Here is a 20,183-nt window from a genome sequence, read left to right as displayed (position 1 = left end):
TAAATTATTGTTGTGCAAAGTCTTGTGTTGCGCAAAAAAAGAATGCCTGTTACATTTCTAGCTATATTTTTGTAATTTTTGACAAAGACAAGCAAAGAAACTCTCAAAAGTGCAGACTCCATGTAAGAGAAACATTTACTAAGCAAGTTTCTAGAAAATAAAACTGAAGCAGAGCTGTGCACAAAGAAATCACTCAGCTAGTAGAATGCAGTCATGTAATATATGGTACAGCATTATTATAAGGGCTTCCTTCAGGTCAGTGACTATTAATTCACTGTGCATCTCACTGATGTATCAGCGCCTCGCCAGAGGGCGCCCTCAGAGATGTGTTACTATCTGGATTTAAAATTAACTGGTGTCCTGAGCTGGATGCAACCTTTCCTGAGCTAAAACAAAGATTCACTACAGCTCCTGTGTTGACTTTGCCTCATCCATTTCTTCATTTTATTGTTGTAGTAGATGCCTCTGATGTGAGGGTCAGTCGTCTTGTCCCAACATAATCCAGCCAACCAGAGACTGAATCCCGGTGCCCTTTTCTCTGAGCGACTAAGCCCCACCAAAAGCAACTATGATATAGGTAGTATAGAGTTGAGCCCAACCGATGCCAGATTTTTGGGTCCGATGCCGATCCCAATTTTGGAGAGTCCTAGCCCACCGATTACCGATGTTTTGACCGATATTTTGTCAAAAAATGCAACATTTTCAAATCAATTTGAAAAACTTATATTTTATTAAAGTTTCTATATTTAAGAACATTTAACTCATAAGCAAACAAATAAAAAAAACACACAAAGAACTTTTTAGATAAAAAAATGTAAAAGATGATATTAAATTAAATATATATATTAATACCATCTTTAAGTGTGTGAAATCAAAACAACTCCACACCTTGCTTTTACTCCTTTCTTTTCCAGCCATCTATAAAAAATTAACTTAAAAAAAATCAGTTTTCCAGTTTCAAACATGTATTTTTATGAATATTATTATTGTTGTTAATTTGTTATTATTATTTCTTAGTATCTATTCTCAGTAAATTAATTATATTTTCTTATTTTATTCCTACTACATGATCTCAAAGAGTAAGACTTTATTTAGCGAGCTTCCCTGTCCATAAGAATTCGGTGGTGAAAATAACTACAATGCGCTCTGCTGCGTGACTAGATGACACACTCGCTCGCAATAATGCATTAGCTATTGACACAACCTCATTATTTCTTATATATTCTCAGTAAATTAAATGAATTATATTTTCTTATTTTATTTCTACTACATGATCTCAAAGAGTAAGACATTATCGAGTGGAGCTAATGAGTGAATCAAGTGTAACGTTAGATGAAATTAAATTGACTGGATGAAATACGTGAAAAAAACTACAATGCGCTTTCGTGCAGGTTACCCGCGCTAACTGTTGGTTGATTCACTTCTCCAACAGCAATCCTTCTCTCATGTTATCACGACAAAGCTAGATAACATGTCTTAAAATGATCCACGTTAGAAGTGTTTTATCTGCGTTTTTACTGTCTGGTTAGCTTGCTACGATGACTCGTGACTAGATGACACACACACTTGCAATAACGCGTTGGCTATTGACACAGCATCATATAGTAGCTAATATCATTATCTCAGATAAAAAACAAATGTGTGATGCATTCAATCACCATTTTATTTTGGCTGGTTATTTATTTGAGAATACAGCGATGTCCTCTGGAAATGTAGATTCTAAGCTGCTTATGTGCTCACTGCCACTTCATAAAGGCTTGCTAGCCAGCTAGCTTGCTAAAGTGAACCAAATATGTTAGCTAGCTCGCTCGCTTGATAATGAGGATTGATAAACATAGTGGTCGTATAAACGCATTTAATTAAAAACTTTCACTAAATATACATACCTTTATTGCGGCAATCGAATCTGTGCAAACAAGTCTTGCAGTGGAGAATATTGGATGAGGCACGAGTGACAAATGTCTTATTACACAAATAGCGCGTCAGCTGCTGCAGTTCACACTTGTATTAGAGCTCCCTCTACTGGATAATTCTAGTAAATAGCAATTACAACATTCGAACAGACAAGTACAGATAAATAATCAATATTTTTTTTTGTTTATTATACTTATTTAAAAATCAGGACGCATCGGCTGCATAACTGCCAATCCCGATGTCGTCAAAAAAGTCAAATAATGGCCGATATATCGGCCAAACCGATATATCGGTCGGGCTCTAGTATAGAGCTGCTGGCCTTAATATTAGCCCTGGAAGAATGGAGGCACTGGCTAGGGGGGGCATTTGTTAACCAAATCTAGCCTATATCCAAGAAGCTTACCTTACATCAAGCACAATGGGTACTGTTTTTAATCTTTTTACCTCCTCAATTTCGTGCCACCCAGGATCTAAAAATACCAAACCAGATGCTCTGTACCACCAGTCTGGCCCCTCAGAGAAAGACCCGGATACAGGGCGTCATGCATAGAACTGTCATACGCACAGATCGTAAATTGGGCGTACACCGAAATCCATGACAACATTGAGATTTAGATATTTATAAATTGTCCTGAAAATGTGTGTACCTCTACTCACGCCCCAGATCATGCGTACAAACTATTCCGTGTGGCTGTTCAGCTGTATTGCAGGCATGAGATACATTTTCCTGATCTGTCAACAGCCTTGATATTTGAAAAGCATAAAGTGTGTACGAGCGGGACAGTGTAAATGCATCAGTTCAGTTGTTCAAAAGCGACAGCAATATGTGAATAATATAGACAAAAATTCCACCCAAAAAACTCCAGTACTACTTGCAGTACATGCATTAATGTGGGTTGTAGGAACATCCATAACATTCAGATTAATAATTGAGCCAAGACATTAAAAGACTGTGCTAAATGACCAAAATAGAAACATAATGTGAATAGAATAGAATAGAAAATAGAATTCGCATCAAATTTAAAACATTGGTCCTAGCATACCAGGCAGTCAAGGGATCAGCCCCAGCATACCTCCACAAGATATTCAAACCCTACATGCCAGCCAGATCCCTCCGTTCTGCTACCTCAGGACGCCTGGCACCTCTCCCTCTTCGCACCTGCACTTCCAGAACACGTCTCCTGTCTGTTCTGGCCCCACAATGGTGGAATGACCTCCCCGTGGAGGTCAGAACAGCTGAGACACTGACCCATTTCAAGCGACGACTGAAGACTCACCTCTTCAGGCTGCACCTCTCCCCATCCCTCCCTACCCCCCTGTAAATGACTGTAAGCTTAGGGTTGTAACTAGGCAGCTGTTTCGTAGGTGACTTAGGTGCATTAACTGTCTTACCTACTGCTTGTATTTTTTCCATAGACTGCGTTGTTGCCGTTCTCGTTGTGTTAGTGTTAATCAGTTTAACCTTCAGGGTCCAAGTTGAACTATGCGGTTGTTCCCTGCACTTGGACCGGTACTTCTCTCTAGGGTTTTCGTCATACTTGTTCCTGGTTATGGTTATACACTTTGTTGTACGTCGCTCTGGATAAGAGCGTCTGCCAAATGCCTGTAATGTAATGTAATGTAATGTAATGTAATAGCTACACTGCACAACAAAGTAAGGAAGGCATGTGATTGTGCTTGCAAGTTGCAACAAGAAATAACATGCTAATTGCTTCACAGTTGTGAAATATTAACTAATTATGAACAAGACTATAAAAACCTATTTGTGAACTAGTCACATTCAAGGAACCATGACTACACTAGTACTGAAGTACTTGAAGACTTTGCAAACGGAGTGATAACACCATGAGCGCATTTTTGCCTCCGCCTCCTCCTCCATTCCCCACCTTGCATATTCGGTGGACAGCCAGCCTACACTGTCCGTAGGATTCTGGAGAGTCGCCACGTCAGCAGGTCCATGCAGTATCTTGTCGGCTGGGAGGGTGATGGACCCGAGGGGCACATCCTCGAGCTCATCCACCAGTAGCACTGTGGAACAGCGGGAGCTTTTTGTGGAAGGAGGGGCCCTGTCACAGATTCATCAACACCTTGCCAGAGAGTGTCCTTGTAGTTTTGTTTCTGTCTTTGTCTCATTTTTGCCTGTCTGTCATTTTAGCTTAATTGTACAACTCCAATTCCAATTAAAGCCGCAAGCGGCGTTGGGAGGGGTCCAAGCATTGGCACTATTGCGCCCCCTATGGAGAGATTTTAAAATGGTTTTGTCCTCATGATCATATACCTTCACCCAACATATCTACTGAAAATCATGATGATTATACAAAACATTGATGACTTATGGCCAATTCTGTGCTGAGACGCTGTCGGATTACTTAGTTGCGTCGCCATGGATATGTGCTGGCTGCTTGCTGTAAAGGCCTTTGCTACGTCGTAACACTTAGATAGCATGTCATAACACTTAGATGGCCCCGCGTATATGTAGAGCTGCAGCCCTTCACGCTGCAATTAAAAAAGGTGTGAGACTAGTGTTGTCACGAAACACAATGCCAAAATGTTGTCTTTGATACCGATACCAGGTTTAGTATCACGATACTCCATACTGAAATGATACTTGAAACTTAAATAATACTGATTCAATATTCGGTACATAACGATACTGAAATTACCTTAAAAGAACAGAAACGTAATGTCCACAAGGGATGACCTCATTTTCAAATTTACGGTTTATTAAAAACCTGGTTTATTAACAACCTTTAAGTTGAAGCCTGTTCAACATATTAATACGCATAGGCCCATAATGTTACAACACAAAACAATAGAAAAATATATTAAATATAATTCAAAAATTAAACAATTGTAAACTAAATAATCTTTAAACAGATGTTTCACTTTTAAATAGATCGAAAAACAGCATATTTTAATAACAATACAGCATCTTCCTATAGTAAAATATTTCCAGATTAGAATACCTATTGCTACTGTAGTGAACTGAGTCGCAGCTTGTGCTGTATCAACGAAGTTGAATGCACAAGCGCACGCCACCTGACTTGGCTACCTTAGTTGCTACTACCATCTAGCAAAGATGCTGACAAATTACACATTTCATCCTCTCAATCAGTAATGCGGGAGACACATTTCCCTGGCTTTTACATTTGACCCAAAAGTACCGAACGTAGGAAAATTCTAATACCGAACCGTTTCTTTTTTTTTTTTTTAAGTACCGGAAAAGTGATGAGGTTTCGGTATATTGTGCAACACTACGTAAGACACATATTCCAGTCCATTGTTCAGCTTAGCACAGAATGCACATTTCAGAGCGCCTCAGAGACAGATAAAATAATAATATATAGCCTATTTCAAATAACAAATAAAACTGCAGCTGTAGACGCAAGAAAGTTTGTTATATTGTGGTAACAACAGAACAAAGCAGACTATATATATAGGCTATATTTACCGTCATTGTTTTATTATGCCAGCATGTTTTTGCGCATTTGCAGAGAAACTCAAATACTATCAATAAAAATGGTTTAGGTATTTCTTAGCATGATGATGGATGGGGATGGAAAGATATGAAAACAATTTACAACCGTCCATCAGGTTTTGTTCCAAAACTCTTACGTCATCACTGTTGCATGCATCACAAAATCTATTACACTACTAACGCTTACATTAGAGTGAAATATCCACATTATATAATACCACTAACCTATTTAAAGACACTCAATTTCAAAAATAACGTATATAACTGAAATATTTTGAGCAGTAATACTTACATAGCAATGATGACATTTTATCTGTGTTCAGTAGATACAGACAGAGACAGTAAATCAATGACACAGTCCTATCCGCTTCTGTTTTGCTCCAGAAAACGATGTCAGATAGGTCTATCAGCAAACATATGGCTTAGCTATGCCCAGAAGTCCACAATAATAATAGTACTCTCCAAGAAATGAATGAAAAATGACAAAAAATGAAAAATCGTTGACAACGTTTCGTTAGGTGCAGCGTCTTTTGATGCTACCCCAGAGTGAATGCGCAAGTGAATGTGATAAGTAAATTTTCCGTTACGCTGACCGATAAAACGCTATTCCAAGAGCAAAATCAGACATCGTTAGAAAGCTTATACTCTCACCTACTGAATAAATTAATTGTCAATCAGGCCCGGCTGTACTAAAAAGGGCGACAACGCCGTAAACGACACGTGTGGTATTACACACAGCTATTTTGGAAGGTACCCAAGCATCACAAATGCGCGTATATTTCACAAACGGTTGTCCAAGACAATATATGACCACTCAGTGTCAAAAGGGACATCTCTACGCGTAAAACCAACGGTAAGGTTGTATATTTATTCAATATTTAGTCCCAGATATTGACTGTAGAATAACATGGTATCATTTTTTAAAACATTTTCTCGTTTATTTCGTTATTCAGTGAGCAGCGTTTTCACTGCTGTATTGGCACATCTTATGGCTATTGTCGGGTTTATCGTGTTGCTATGACAGAATACGATTTTTCAGTGGTGAAAGTATATGTTTATGAATGCCCAGATAGACAGTATTGTCCATCATGTCATGGGTGGGGGGTGTAGTTGCAAATGAGACTGCAGGGAGGGAGGTGCGTGTTAAATGAACAACCAGAGCGACAATGGTGGCGTGGTGAAACTCCGTATTCGGCATAGTTGTCATGTATCATCTACTAATGGAACTAAAACAAAGCGTTTCTGTTTTAACTCATACTTTGGTTGCAGAAGCACTGAATGTCTGAGTTCAGTAATCTCAGCACGCCAGCGTGCCGACCACTAGGGGCTCTGGAAGTTAAAACACCAACTTCCAGTTATTCCCTGTCCATTTCCGGTTTAAGCCCCGCCCGTTCCGAGTACGGATACGAATACAGATAATTTTGTTGGTTGAACAGATACAGATACGGATACGGATAATGGTGTACTCGCTCATCCCTAATTATTACACATACAAACATTACTGTAGATTACAAAACATAATAGTGACAGTGCTATACTAATCTGGCTAGTATAGGGATATAATGTTTAATGAATGTGATATGTATGTATGTGGCTATATTGCAAAGCAGAATGAAGACAGCTAGATGTAGTTACACAATTAACGTAAGTGGTTATGTTACAGTAGTGAAACAGACTAACAGAGTAAATAGCTACGTGATTCAATATAACTGGCTATACAAACACACTTAGTTACCAGAATATGTATAAGATATACTGTAACTAAATTAATAAAATACTACCAATAAATAGCTAGCTAACTACCTAGCTGCTTATCCTATGCAGCTGTGAGTGATGATATGTAATGGCTTTTTTAAATTTAAATCTTTCATACTAGCATGTAACTGGCAAGGCACTGGGCAGGCAAGCTAAAAAGAATACATAGCTAACGTTGTTAGCTGGCTTAGCCAGCCAGTTATGTTGCTAGCTAGCTAACGTTGTTAGCTAACGTTAGCCGTACTAACATTACTGAGCTGGCATCACGAGTAATCATTTTGCTGACGTTACACTTCTAAATCTGATTTTAGCTCGCTAATAGCTTAATTTCAGTTAATCACAATTAGCTGCATGTATAGCAAGTATCATCAACCCTGTGCTGCCCTGCACAAACCTGAAGCTAGCTGCTCTGCACTCTCCGGCTGCTGACTGGCTCTCAACATCCGCTGGAACGCTGTCAATCTCATCATTATTCTTCTGAATCTCCCCCTCAACAACCTGCCTCGATATTTTCTTTAAAAATCAGCGGATATCCATCGTTTCAGACAGTTCACTGACACTAACGTTACTGAACGAGAAATATTCTACAGACTCGTCTACAGAACTCTGCGCAGTGCGTAGTCTGCGTACGTTTGCCAGACAAGCGGAACTGTCAGTCTGTCACTCAGAACTCTGTGACTGAACTTTACTGTACCAGTGCTAGCCATCCAATCGTCTGATTACAACCTATTGCGCCTACTGGTCGGTTAGGTTACTTACTGCTCAATTTGAAGGGGGTGATTTGTTTACGTTAGGGCTCCATTAAATAGAATGATATTTGGTGCTGTATCTCTTTTTTGTTTTGGTGTCAAAAAAAAATAAAAAATTTTTGTGTGTCAAAAGGTCCGGGGCTGGACGAATAACATCGGGGGCTTCAGCCCCGAAAGCCCACCCCTAGCGACCCCACTGCCCTCGGCTATTAGCCATGGGGGAACACAGATGAGACGCCTGAAGGCTAGATGATTGGTGGTGCTCCTGCAAGTACCACAAAGAGACTGCCACCCACTAAGTGGCGAATTCTGCAAAGCAACTCCTGTAAGTCCCACAAGGCAAGGGGCCAGCGGCAAGGATCAAGCAGCATGTCTTCGAACTATAGAAAAGGGCAAGTGCCTTCCCCTTTCCCACACCAACTCCTACAGGTTCCGCCATGGAAACCAGAATACTTGCCAACAATGAAAACAATTCTATTTCAATGTTCTGTATATTAATTGTAGAAGAACAGAGAGACGTTGCCTCAGCTGGACCCTCAAGGAGTGTAACTTCAACCAGTCATGATGGTGCTCCAACAAGAGAGAACAATCAGTGCCACAATAGCCTCAGAGCTAAAAGAAATCATGCAATACAAAAAAACATGTATTGCTTGAAATGTGACACAAGAAATGAAGAGAAATTCAATGGAATCAGAACTTCAATAATGCCTGTGTCTTCTGATGTCTTGCACTTTTGCACACAATTTGGAAGGGTGTCTATAAAATAAGCCTATTTGCTGTCAATTATTTGATATGGGCTTTGGCATATACTGTACTTCATATTACTGATCAGAAAGCACTGGGCGTTTGTCACAGAAAATATTAAATGAAGTCCTGGAGCAGTCACAGCAAATGTTTTGAAAATCATGAAAAACTGAAAAAAGTTTTGTTAAATGTTATTTCATTAAATTTATATAGCCTTTCATCATCAATGAGATACGATTGAAATACCATGCACAACTGTAGCAACAGTAATATAGGGGACATGCTGCTACTTCTCATAGTGGGGCACCAAATGTTGAAGATATAGCCTACATCCATATCCTCACAGGTGGTGCCAGCATGTAATAATCAGTCTCATAAATTAAATATACAAACTATAAATTGGCAACTTAAATTAATAATTAAATAAATTATTATTTAAATACACATTACACATTAATAGTTAATCATAACTAAATTATAATATCAAATTTCAGCTAATACCAAATTAATATAAATTATTCAGCTAAGAGGTGAAGGTATTCTACTAAGTTCTTTTGATTAGCAGCGGCTGACTCAATTCGACACAAGAGTAACATCAAAAAGCGTCCATCTATAGGTAACCTGACGATAGTTAGCTTAGCATATATTTGAATGAGCGCTTGTAAATGAACATGACGGAGTGCATGAGAGCAACATGAGAAAGCTGTGTTTGTGTGTGTGTGTGTGTGTGGTGTATTGTTTGAACTTGGTGTATGGTTTAAACTTGCCGCTTCACCAGTGACAACTGCTTCATAAGATTGTAAGGTGATGTCTCAACCAAGATCATTTTGGCCAGCATATCATAAGGCCAATGGAGGTGATAAGTGTAAGCAATGATTTGTCACCACTAGTAGGCATATTCACTATAGAACAAAAACTGGAAATGAGTGATTGAAAGCTAGTCCAACCAAGTAGGCTCTCTTAACAGTATAATAGGCTGTTTCCTGGCTAGGCCACTGGAAGTTTGACCATCATACCCCCTACTGATTTACAGACTGATTGATTTAGCAGACACTAGCTTTCTTAAATCAGTCACATTATTTTGAATATACATTTCTGTTTCTTGCCTCAGAAGATAGGTACTTAAAGCCATTCAGTTATTACATCATTATTTTGATTAACTCCACTGAATCGATAGCGCATTTCTGGTCTTTCTGACAACTTCCGTTCCTGTAAATAAACTTGTCTTCTTGAATGAACATTGGAGCCGTGCCTTTTTTCTTAGTTTTTATCACAGAATTTGCACAATAGTTTTTTGATAATTATAGAATGCTGGAAACCTCAGGTAGACTAAATATTGTGCTTCCATTTCCACACAATATCAAAAAGACAAGTCATACCCATTTTGTCATTTTGTAGACTGATTAGAGTTTCTCTTCCAATCTATACTTGACTGGAAAAAAGTTATGTAGAGTACATCTCCAGTTCTCTTAAAGCTCAGAACTGCCTTTTCTGCTGAAGTTAAGACCTCCATCACAAACAGCCCACTTGAGGTGTGGGGGTTACAAGGTTAGATGTCCTTGCTGATCATGTGAGCCTCACAGCTTGACAGACCCCAGCAGTCTGCTTTTCACAAATGAATGAGGAGTGTTTTTTGCTCTGTTCGCTATGTGTTTCGGGAGGGGGCCATGAGGCGCTCACTGTTTACAAAAAAATCCAGCGTATTCTACAAGGTTTAGCAGAAAATAAAACACAAATATACTGGTGCTTTCTGATGGATGAATCTATGATTGCATAAAAGGTTATAGAGGTGGAAAGACACACCTATATATCAGACACAGTCAGGCAGAACAGCATTCCTTACTTGAGCTGACCAGATCCATTCTGGTGCAGTCCGAGGTGTCAGTGTTGACTGGACAGAAGTAGATCGCACCTGTCTCATTGATCTGCATATTCAGCAAAGCTTTCTCCTTTGGTGCTCCTGTCAGAAGCCTGGAAATAAATGGAATACAAAGATACCTGAATGAATGTCTGAATCAGATTTCAGTAAAAATTTCAAAAAAAGTAGGGAGAAAACAATGAATGAAGTCACATGATATGCAAGTAGTATAAGGGAATAAAAGCATATTTTACACCTTCAAAAAAAATTAGCAGTGATAATTACAATCACACCAATCAGTGTTATTGCATGTGCTGCTTTGTTTCTTTCTCCTGAAAGTGTGTAAGCCAGTTGATGTAGTCACATTGATGTTCAAAGTAAGTGGAGTGAGACCTGATGGGGGAAGAATAGAGAAAGAAATAACAAAGGTTGGATGGAATGGATGAAACAGATGAGAAGTGGTGAATCCCCATCTTACATAAACCATTCTCAGGGGGAGTTTTGTGACAACCCATGAGGTCTGGCTGGGAATGAACGAGGAAAAGGGTATGTGAGCACCAGCATGTCTGGACTTGACAAAACATGAAAGCAAACCCAGAGTCCATGTTTCCCTTTAATCTGCTTACTGTTTCTGTCAACATCAAGCTTTCAAGGTTACTAAGAGCTTACATGTGAGGACACAGGTTGCATTCATACCACTGCCCAAACAGCAACATAGACACCTGCCCAATCAGGTTTGCTGACATGCCAGAAAAAAATAAACCATCTCTTGGTTGCAGAAGCAAGAATCATGTGGATTTATGTGCTGGCTCAGGTAAATTTGAATGTAATGACTAAATGGGTGACTAGTGTACAGTCATGATAAAACACTTTTCTATGATGGAATTCTGCAGGAAACTGCTAAAGAGCAGTGAAATATCTGCTTCTATGATATATAAATATCTGACAGCACAGTGGAGATGAGATGATGTCATCGACCCAGACTGTTCGGTGCCCTGAGGACAGAAACTCTCATGGCAAGCGTCACCTACTACATGAATGAATCAGGCAGGTATGCTAATTTCACAGAAACAACAGTATGCAGATGTGCCAGTACCAGCCTAAGGCCTTACTGTTTTCAAAAGATAAATATAAATTCTGCAAAAATGTATTTGCATCGTAAACACACATAAGCCGCGACATCTGCCAATGTAATCAAATTCATCAGCCCAATGTACAGTGCGATGAAAAGGTATTTGCCCCTTCTTGATTTTCCATATTATTGCATATTTGTCACACTAAATGGTTTCAGATCTTTAGACAATATGTAGTATTAGACAACCATATGAAAAGTATTTGCCACCTTAGTTACTCAATCAACCAATAAGCCAAACATAACTGATGAATAGATTCAGCTGATTGAACACAGCCAGGATAGATTCCAGCCAGTCCTGTTGAATATAAACCTCATTAATATTTAACCTTACCATCAGAGTGAAGTTGTCACCACAAAGTTTATACAAGTATACTATGCCACAATCAAAGGAAATTCCAGAAGGGATAAGGAAAAAACATTGTTGAAATATATGGAAAGGGTTACAAAGCCATTTGTAAGGCTATGAACCTCCCAAATAAGCACAGTTAGAACCATTGTCTCTTAATGGAAAACACTTGGAACAGCTGTGAATATTCCCAGGAGTGGTCGGTCTGCCAAGGGCACAGCAACTACTCATCCATAAAGTCACACAAAATCCCAGAAGAACATCAAAAAAACTGCAGCCCTCTCTAGCTTACGCTAAATTCAGTGTTCATGACTCCACAATAAGAATGAGACTGGGCAAAAATGGGATTCATGGGGGAATAGCAAGATGGAAACCACTGCTAACCGAGAGAAACATAAATGCTCATCTCACATTTGCAAAAAAAGCACTTGGATAATCCTCAAGCTAAGCCTTTTGGAATAATGTCCCATGGACAGATAAGTCAAAAGTGGAACTTTTTGGATGAATCAGGTCCCATTTTATCTTCTGCAAAGCAAATACAGCATTTCACAGTAAGAATATCATACCAACAGTAAAACATGATGGTGGTAGTGTGACATTGCAGGGATGCTTTGCTGCCGTGGGACTTGGATGATTTGCCATTATTGAAGGAACCACCAATTCTGCTCTGTACCAGAAGATTCTTAAGGAGAATGTCTAGTCATCTGTCTACGAGCTGATGCTGAAGCATAATTGGGATATGCAGCAAGACAATGATCCAAAACACAAAAGCAAGTCCACATCTGAATGGTTGAAAAGAAACAAAATAAACAATGTTGTAATATAGCTAAAATCATGATTTGACGTTTCAGTTTTACACTTATCTTCATAGTCAGTGCCTGTCATAATTTTATGACCCATAATTCTATGCAGAATCTACTGAATGTTGTGCTGTGCACAATTGTAGCAAGACAGCTATTGCGTTCTATCTGGGCTATATTTGTATTTACATTGGTTAACAGCATTGTTTTGGTTTCCTGCATCATACATTGCTTCAGTCACACTGGTGAGAGGAGCTCAGAGAGCAAAGCACGCCCCCTGCACAAGCAGATCAATGCTGTCGTTGGCTAATGGCTACTACAGACAACAGAGCCTAATGGTGAAAATAGTTAAATAGGAGGTGTAGCTGCAGCTTCAGCAAATGACCAGTTCCCCATTTAACTTAATGAGAGCTGAACGAAAGGAACAAATTCTTACATGGAGGTGAGTCAGTTCCTTGTGTTCACCAAAAAGTAACTGAAGCTTGCGGCCTTATTATTATTATTATTATTATTATTATTATTATTATTATTCAATGTTTCCCATACATACCCCATACTACTTTGGGTGGCTAGCACAAATAGATTTCCTGCCACCCAAACAATGTTTTGGCATTTAGTTGCTTATTTCCTTAAGCAACACACTATACTTTTTTATTTGCTATTTTTTTCTTTTAAATGTCCAAGTGACATACAGACGACTCATTTCACTGCGCTAGCTGGCCCTCCCTCCTCCCTCTTGTAGCCGGCGTATGTTGAACCGATCAGGGAGGACAGTGCCTAAACACAAGCCTAATTAGAAGGATAGCTGTATTATCTGCATGTGTATTTGTTGTAATCTAGCTGTGATCTAGTATAAAATCTAGTATAAAAATGCTACATTTTAAAAAATAGTTTTCAGTATTATCCTTTATATGATAGGAAAACGGACGGCACGGTGGTCCTGGGTTTGAATTAGGCCTGGGCCTTCCTGTATGGAGTTTGTATGTTCTCCCTATGTCCCCGTGGGTTTCCTCCGGGTACTTCGGTTTCCTTCCACAGTCCAAAGACATGCAGGTAGGCTAACTGGATACTCTAAATTGCCCATAGGTATTAGTATGTGAATGAATGTTGAGTGAATGGCGTGCGTTCCGTGCGATAGATTGGTGGCCTGTCCAAGGAGTATTCCTAAATCTTGCCCAATGCACGCTGGGATACGCTCCAGCACCCTCCTGCCCAGGATAAGCGGGTGGACGGATAAAAGTATCACGTGACATAAATTCCATTAATTTGAATAAAGGTCTTTTAATGTATTCATGAAAAAATGACTGGCTAGACAAGTTTACATGTAAGAGTTTTGTCATGCATTCTTGATGTCCAGTTAAGGTCAGATGTACACCACAACATTTTATGTCTTAACATGGCAGGACATCTCACATTTACCATCCACGAGTCCCATCCTACCATTTTAATTGTGCACATACTGTAAGACGAGGAAACAACATGAGGCTGCACATTACAAGACAATGACAAGGGACAGACTTTTGCATGTGTGGGCTGCCAACTGTAAGAGCAAACGGTCTCGATGGATTTAGAAAAAGTGGCGGCATGCAGTTTCTGTCAGCGCCTGTAGCCTATATGCACAGAAAAACACATTAAAAAGAAGACATCAGGCTGGTTGGGATCACTGTGGCCAAAACAGACAGTACTTCAAAAGAGTTGTAGGTGAGAACGGAAATATGCCTGTATATGCTCTCTATATGCAGATGCCCGGATGGAAGCTGTCAAGGCTTCCTATAATAGTGTGAACACCAATTAAATCTTTTTCAAGCAAACTTGTAGTAATGGTGGCTTGGGACGGTGGGGGGTGAGGGAACAGGTGAGGTTGTGTAGAAGTAATAATCTGAAATGTCTTTGTTTAAATGCAAGAAGTATAAAAAATAAATACATTTATACTGACTCTCCCCTATATCCTAAGTGAAACTAACATGAATAACATCAGCCTCTACTGTGCTCAAAATTATCTGACTATTAAGTTACACAGTCTGAATACAAAGTTCCATGGATAACCATTTATAAATGTCAGTTTTACTCAGATACACATAAAAATATTATGGTAACAAGAATAGCCTGTCCCTATTTACAGCTCATCACTAAAACTGATTTTCCTCGCCTTTAAAATTTCCAATTAAAATAAGAGCAGCAGTAATTATACTGCAAGCAGCTGTTCTAGTTTGTTTATGAGTCCCGTGGTTGAAGTGTTAATGTGTTTTTGTGCTCACAATTGCAACCCGGTGGAGGTTGTGGAACAACAAGTAGTTCCTGTGAAAAAACAAAAAAATATTAGCAAATTTGTCTCTGCTGGGAAGATCTCCTAGGCAGCAGTGCCAAATAAAACCCTAAACCGCTGTGAATAAAATATTACCTAGCTAGTACGTAAGTACGTAAGTAAGACTTCCTTCAGTTATTGCTATTGAGTAAAAGTTAAGTTAGTTTATTATAACCGGATTGAATCCATACCAGGTAGACATTTTTTGTGTTATTTATTTAAACGCTTAACCTTCGATAAGCATTAAAAGCGCTTTATTTTTCCTCTCCAGTTTTTGCTGCTATTTACTGCTAGCTGTCCGGAGCCACCTTGAGCAAGTTGTGGTCTTGTGGAGTCTTCATCTCGGTAGCAACGGTAGACTTAGGATGGGGAGAGATGTAGGAGATCTCCTGGAGTGTGCAGACAAGCTCCTGGCCAGAGCGGGGAGAGTTCCAGTGGTAATGGTTCAAGTAGGAACCAATTACATAGGTAAGGATAGGTTTAAGGTTCTGCAGGACAAATTAGTAGAACTAGCAGAAAGGATTAGGAACAGAACCTCCATGGTAGTTTGTTCTAGAATTCTACCAGCATCATGTGCAAGCAGAAGGAAGCAAATTTTTATTTGGAGGTTTAACACGTGGCCAGAAATGTGGTGTAGGAGGTATAGGTTTATGGGGCACTGGGACTCCTTTTGGGACAGGGGCAACCTGTACAAGTGTGACAGGCTGCACCAGAACCCAAGGGGTACTGCTGCACTTGGTGAGCATATGCTTAGGAGCAGCGGATTATTTAAACAATGGACTTGGGGGGCAGGGAGTTTAGAGAGTGGAAAGGGTAGGGAGGTGCCTGGATGGAAGCTGTCAAGGCTACCTGTACTAGTATGAACAGCAATTCAATCTTTTTAAAGATAAATTTTAGTAAGAGTGGCTTGGGACAGCAGGGAGTGAAGGAACAGGAGAGGATGTGTAGCAGTGATAAGCTGAAATGTCTTTGTTTAAATGCTAGAAGTATAAAAAATACATTTTTGGAACTTGAGGCTGCAATGAATAGTGGGGGCTATGACAGATTACGGAGACATGGTTTGGGGAGGATGGGGATGGATATAATATAGAGGGATACAATCTCATTGGGAAGGATAAATCCAGTGCAAGAGGTAGGGTGTAGCTCTATGTAAAAGAAAATCTTAATGTGCTGGAGCTTCCAGAAATTGGCCAACTCATGCCTAGTGAGGATATTTGTATTAAGCTCTTAGGGGAACATTAAAAGGGAATGACAGGCCTGTGTAACCATTCGCCAGCTTCAGACAGTAGCGTGAATTCAGTGCTCTTTGAAAACATAAAACAGGCTTGTCAGGAAGTAGAGTCTATTATTATGGGTGAATTCAGTTACCCCACTATTAGTTGGGAATTGACAACAGGACAAGGAAAAAGTTAATTTTTTAGATGTTATAAATGACTCTTTTTTAGCATAGTATGTCAGTCAGCCCACAAGAGGGAAATCAATTTTGGATCTGGCGCTATGTAATGATCCAGACAGAATTAGCAGCATAGAGATAATCGAGCCACTTGGGACAATTGAACATTCTGCAGTTAGTTTTGATGCGGCAGTGTAGTATAACGGGTAAGGAGTTGTAACCTAAAGGTCGTAGGTTCAACACCATTGTACCCTTGAGCAAGGAACTTAACCTGGTTAGCTTCAGTATATATCCAGCTGTATTAATATTTGCAATGTAAATGTTATGTAAAAAGTTGTGTAATGCCAAGTTCACACTACACGACTCTAAAAGTTGTCAGATCGCTGTACTAACTCACACTACACAACTTTCTGTCTTGTAATCAGGAATCTTGAAGTCGTTGTGGTTTGCACACTACATGACTGATCGGCGACAGGGGGTCACATATTACAAGATCTTTCACCAGGAGGAATCCCCGACCAGTCTATCTGGTCTCCAAACTATGTTTTGTCACAAAAACACAAGCGAGAAGTGACACGAGAAATGACGCAATACCATGTGCGAGATAGGATTTTTTTCTTCAAAAAATGGATGTGCACAAAAAACAAGCAATCCAAGTTGTTTGTGCGCTGATTTGCAGCGAAAAAACAAGGCAGAAAAAGAAAAGAATATGGGTGAGAGAATGGATTGGGATACGTGGGCAGCAAGGATTGCCTGTTCTGCAGAGAGAGTTGGAGTTAAATAAAACCATGTATAAAATAAAGCCATAAATAAATAAAATATCTAAATAAATAATAAATAAATAAATAAAGCCATAATGTAGCCATACTTGTTGATGCTGTCGCGTTGCATGTGTTATGACTCCTCCCCCAGGTTTCCCCTCACCCCGTGTCTTGCTGTCATTGGCTGTAGCTCGTCGCCGTCACAACACTTTTCACACTACAGGATTTGGACTCCCCGACAGGTCCAGATATTTAGCCTGCTTGATGTCTTTCGGGCGTCTGCGATGCATCGGCAAGTCTCTCGGATTGCGTCTTTGTGCAGTTCACACATATTGATCAAACGCGGATTTGCGAGCGCTGAGTGAACGCCGATTTGCCTCCGATCTGGGGCTTTTGTCGGCAATCTCCAAAAACTGTCGGCGAGTGGGAAATCAGGGCTAAAATCGTGTAGTGTGAACTCGGCATAAGTTGTTCAGGATAAGAGCATCTGTTAAATGCCTGTAATGTAATGTAATGTAATGTAACGTAATATATTTTGGCAAATGAGTAGGTCCTCCTCTAAGGGTAGAATTTTTTATTTTAGATGATCCAATTATTACAAGATGCAAGCAAATAATATAGATTGGGTGCAACGTCACAAGACTGTGAATGAAAAGTGTGGAAGGGTTTTTGTAAGACTCCTCCCTGTCTTAAATAAACCCCATTATCTCCAAAATGATATGCAGTATAGACATGGTTCAAAGCTTGCAATAAAGAGGGCATTCTTAAATTGACCAAATCCTCTATTACTATAGGAGTCTCACTCCGTAAACATACAGGACATATTTATACTGAAAAAACAACAAAGAAATCCAAAAATGGATTTGTATTTGCTTTATTCTGTAGTGATTATATGTACTTCTGATATTGGACTGAACCAGACTTCTTTTTCCAATTGTTAGTCCCTCCAGGATTTAGCGGAGTTTTTTTGTGATTGTTGCGATCAAAAATGCTTGATTTTGCAGTGGCTTTCCAAACTGACTTTTGGAGTAAACCAAGTTGTATGCAGTGATGGATGGTCTTTCCCAGCAGAGCAACAAGTAACGTTACACAGGTTGAGCTACGCTATGCTTGCTAATTATGCTAGTTGATAACAGAGATTGTCCGAAGGAGCCGTATGTCAAAGATATTTTTTCATCAGAGAACAAATTTATTCACAAAATGGAGTCAGTCAACGTTACTGAAGACTCCTGTGACAGAAAATCTCCTGTGGAGAAATCGCTGGAATTATGCTAAATTGCAAGCCCCCGCAAATATTGCGGAGTTTGGTTGAATTTGCATTAATTACGTGATTCCTGGAGGGACTAAATTGTATACCAGGATGTATAAAACACAGAGAAATCAGTTTGGAGTGGACTGAACAAAGCAGAACAAAAGTAAGATTTAACATGCATTTTCCTAAAGGTGGGCCCAAATCTCCTGAAAACCTCTCCAAATGGCACCAAACCTCTCCAAATTGTAATATTTTGTATATCTTTTCTCCCGGCCATATTCCACTTACAGATGAGAAATTCATTGAGGGTGGTACCATCTGAAACCCCACAAAACAAATATTCTTTATTTACCCATTCTCTCTTTTTGACTAAACCCTGTATTTCAATCAAATGCTGTCATTTTGGAGAGATTCTATTCATAAAATCTGTTCATAATGGTTAGTTATCACTGTCGGGGAAATGACATTATAGCTTTACACGGGGAATCACTTATGTAGGGATTATATTTCCATATTCTCACATTGGGCACCACTTATGTAGGCAAAGCGGTATAACCGCGCAATTAAAAATCAGTCTCATGAAATAACAGTTATCTAGACTAGTCGACCATAAATTTGGAACTTCAATTAATAATCAAAATGAGAAATTTTAAGGATCAAATCATTAAATCAAAGATTTACGATAACCTGAAGGATATAGTTCTGGATAGGCTATTTTGACTCAGACTCCCACATTCTAGCAACATCAAAATAGACACAGGTTAAATACAATTATTTATTAACCCCTTAGCGCACATGCCAAATATTGCCAATCCTTGCCCATTTAGGGGGTACCCTATTTAAAGCCTTGTAACTCGAGATGTGAACACCACAGAGATTTGAAAAATAGCTTAAATGAAGCAAAACATTTGTACAATTTACAGTACTAACGTAGATTAGTTTATATTCATAATTTTGGAAGAAACAAAGTGCCACAAATGCAATTGTCTAGACAAAAAATCAAAAATGAATTTGCACTTTTTTAGTTTGCAATGAAATACTGAGAGATTGCATATAGGCTATATAGCAGGTTAAACTATACATGTCCTGGATCAAAAACGTCTTGACCACAAGTTCATAAAATATAAGGGTGGATATGTACAACTACTATAGATCTATGAAGCAAAAACTAAGCTGTGTAACCCAGCGTCTCTACATCTATCCAAAATGTCTAAATTATGCATTGCTGTAAATCACAACATATTCACGTATTCACTGCAAATCAACTGTTTTGTCTCAAGAAACTCACTGTTGCATCATTTTCGAGTGGGAATTACAAGCTTTCCATCAGTACAGTGGTCTAAAATATCTAGGGGTCCAGAAACATATCCAAAATCCATTAAAGCATATAAATGAGCCCATTATGAAGGTTTAAGATGGAACATTGCTATCAGATTAGAAAATAATGCAAAGATAATGTCACATAATGTGGTACAGTACCTAAATGTGTAATAATTATATAATTAATAACTAACAATTAGGGTAAACGTCCCTATTAAGCCCACGTACCATATAAGCCCACTTGCAACTTCTGAGTCAAATTTAAAAAAACTACATCATCATTTTTTGCTGTGTGATGTTTTTTCAAATGAAGCTGCTTGTTACGTAAATGACACTTTTTATTGTAAGTCAATCACATTTATCGATATTGAGT

At 39.0% G+C, this 20,183-nt stretch overlaps 1 protein-coding gene across 4 annotated transcripts in view; it reads right to left on the bottom strand.

Moving 5' to 3' along the window:
- itga3b (integrin, alpha 3b) overlaps nt 1-20,183 on the bottom strand; it is a 122,676-nt gene that overhangs the window by 79,442 nt on the left and 23,051 nt on the right. The window contains exons 1-2 of one of the 4 annotated variants that reach the window (XM_035406109.1): nt 10,484-10,611; nt 3,801-3,942 (exon numbers count right to left, since the gene is read on the bottom strand). In XM_035406109.1, the coding sequence (XP_035262000.1) occupies nt 3,801-3,807 (7 nt within the window). In that variant the 5' untranslated portion in view covers nt 3,808-3,942; nt 10,484-10,611. Of the gene's footprint in view, nt 1-3,800; nt 5,300-10,483; nt 10,612-20,183 lie in introns of those variants that run through there. The other 3 variants (XM_035406108.1, XM_035406111.1, XM_035406110.1) reach the window with 3 other exon arrangements.

The sequence above is a fragment of the Anguilla anguilla genome, chromosome 2 (genome assembly GCF_013347855.1).
Source record: "Anguilla anguilla isolate fAngAng1 chromosome 2, fAngAng1.pri, whole genome shotgun sequence".
Lineage (NCBI taxonomy): Eukaryota > Metazoa > Chordata > Actinopteri > Anguilliformes > Anguillidae > Anguilla > Anguilla anguilla.
Note: the sequence above shows the minus strand (reverse complement) of the source record. Positions and strands in the feature narration are given on the sequence as shown.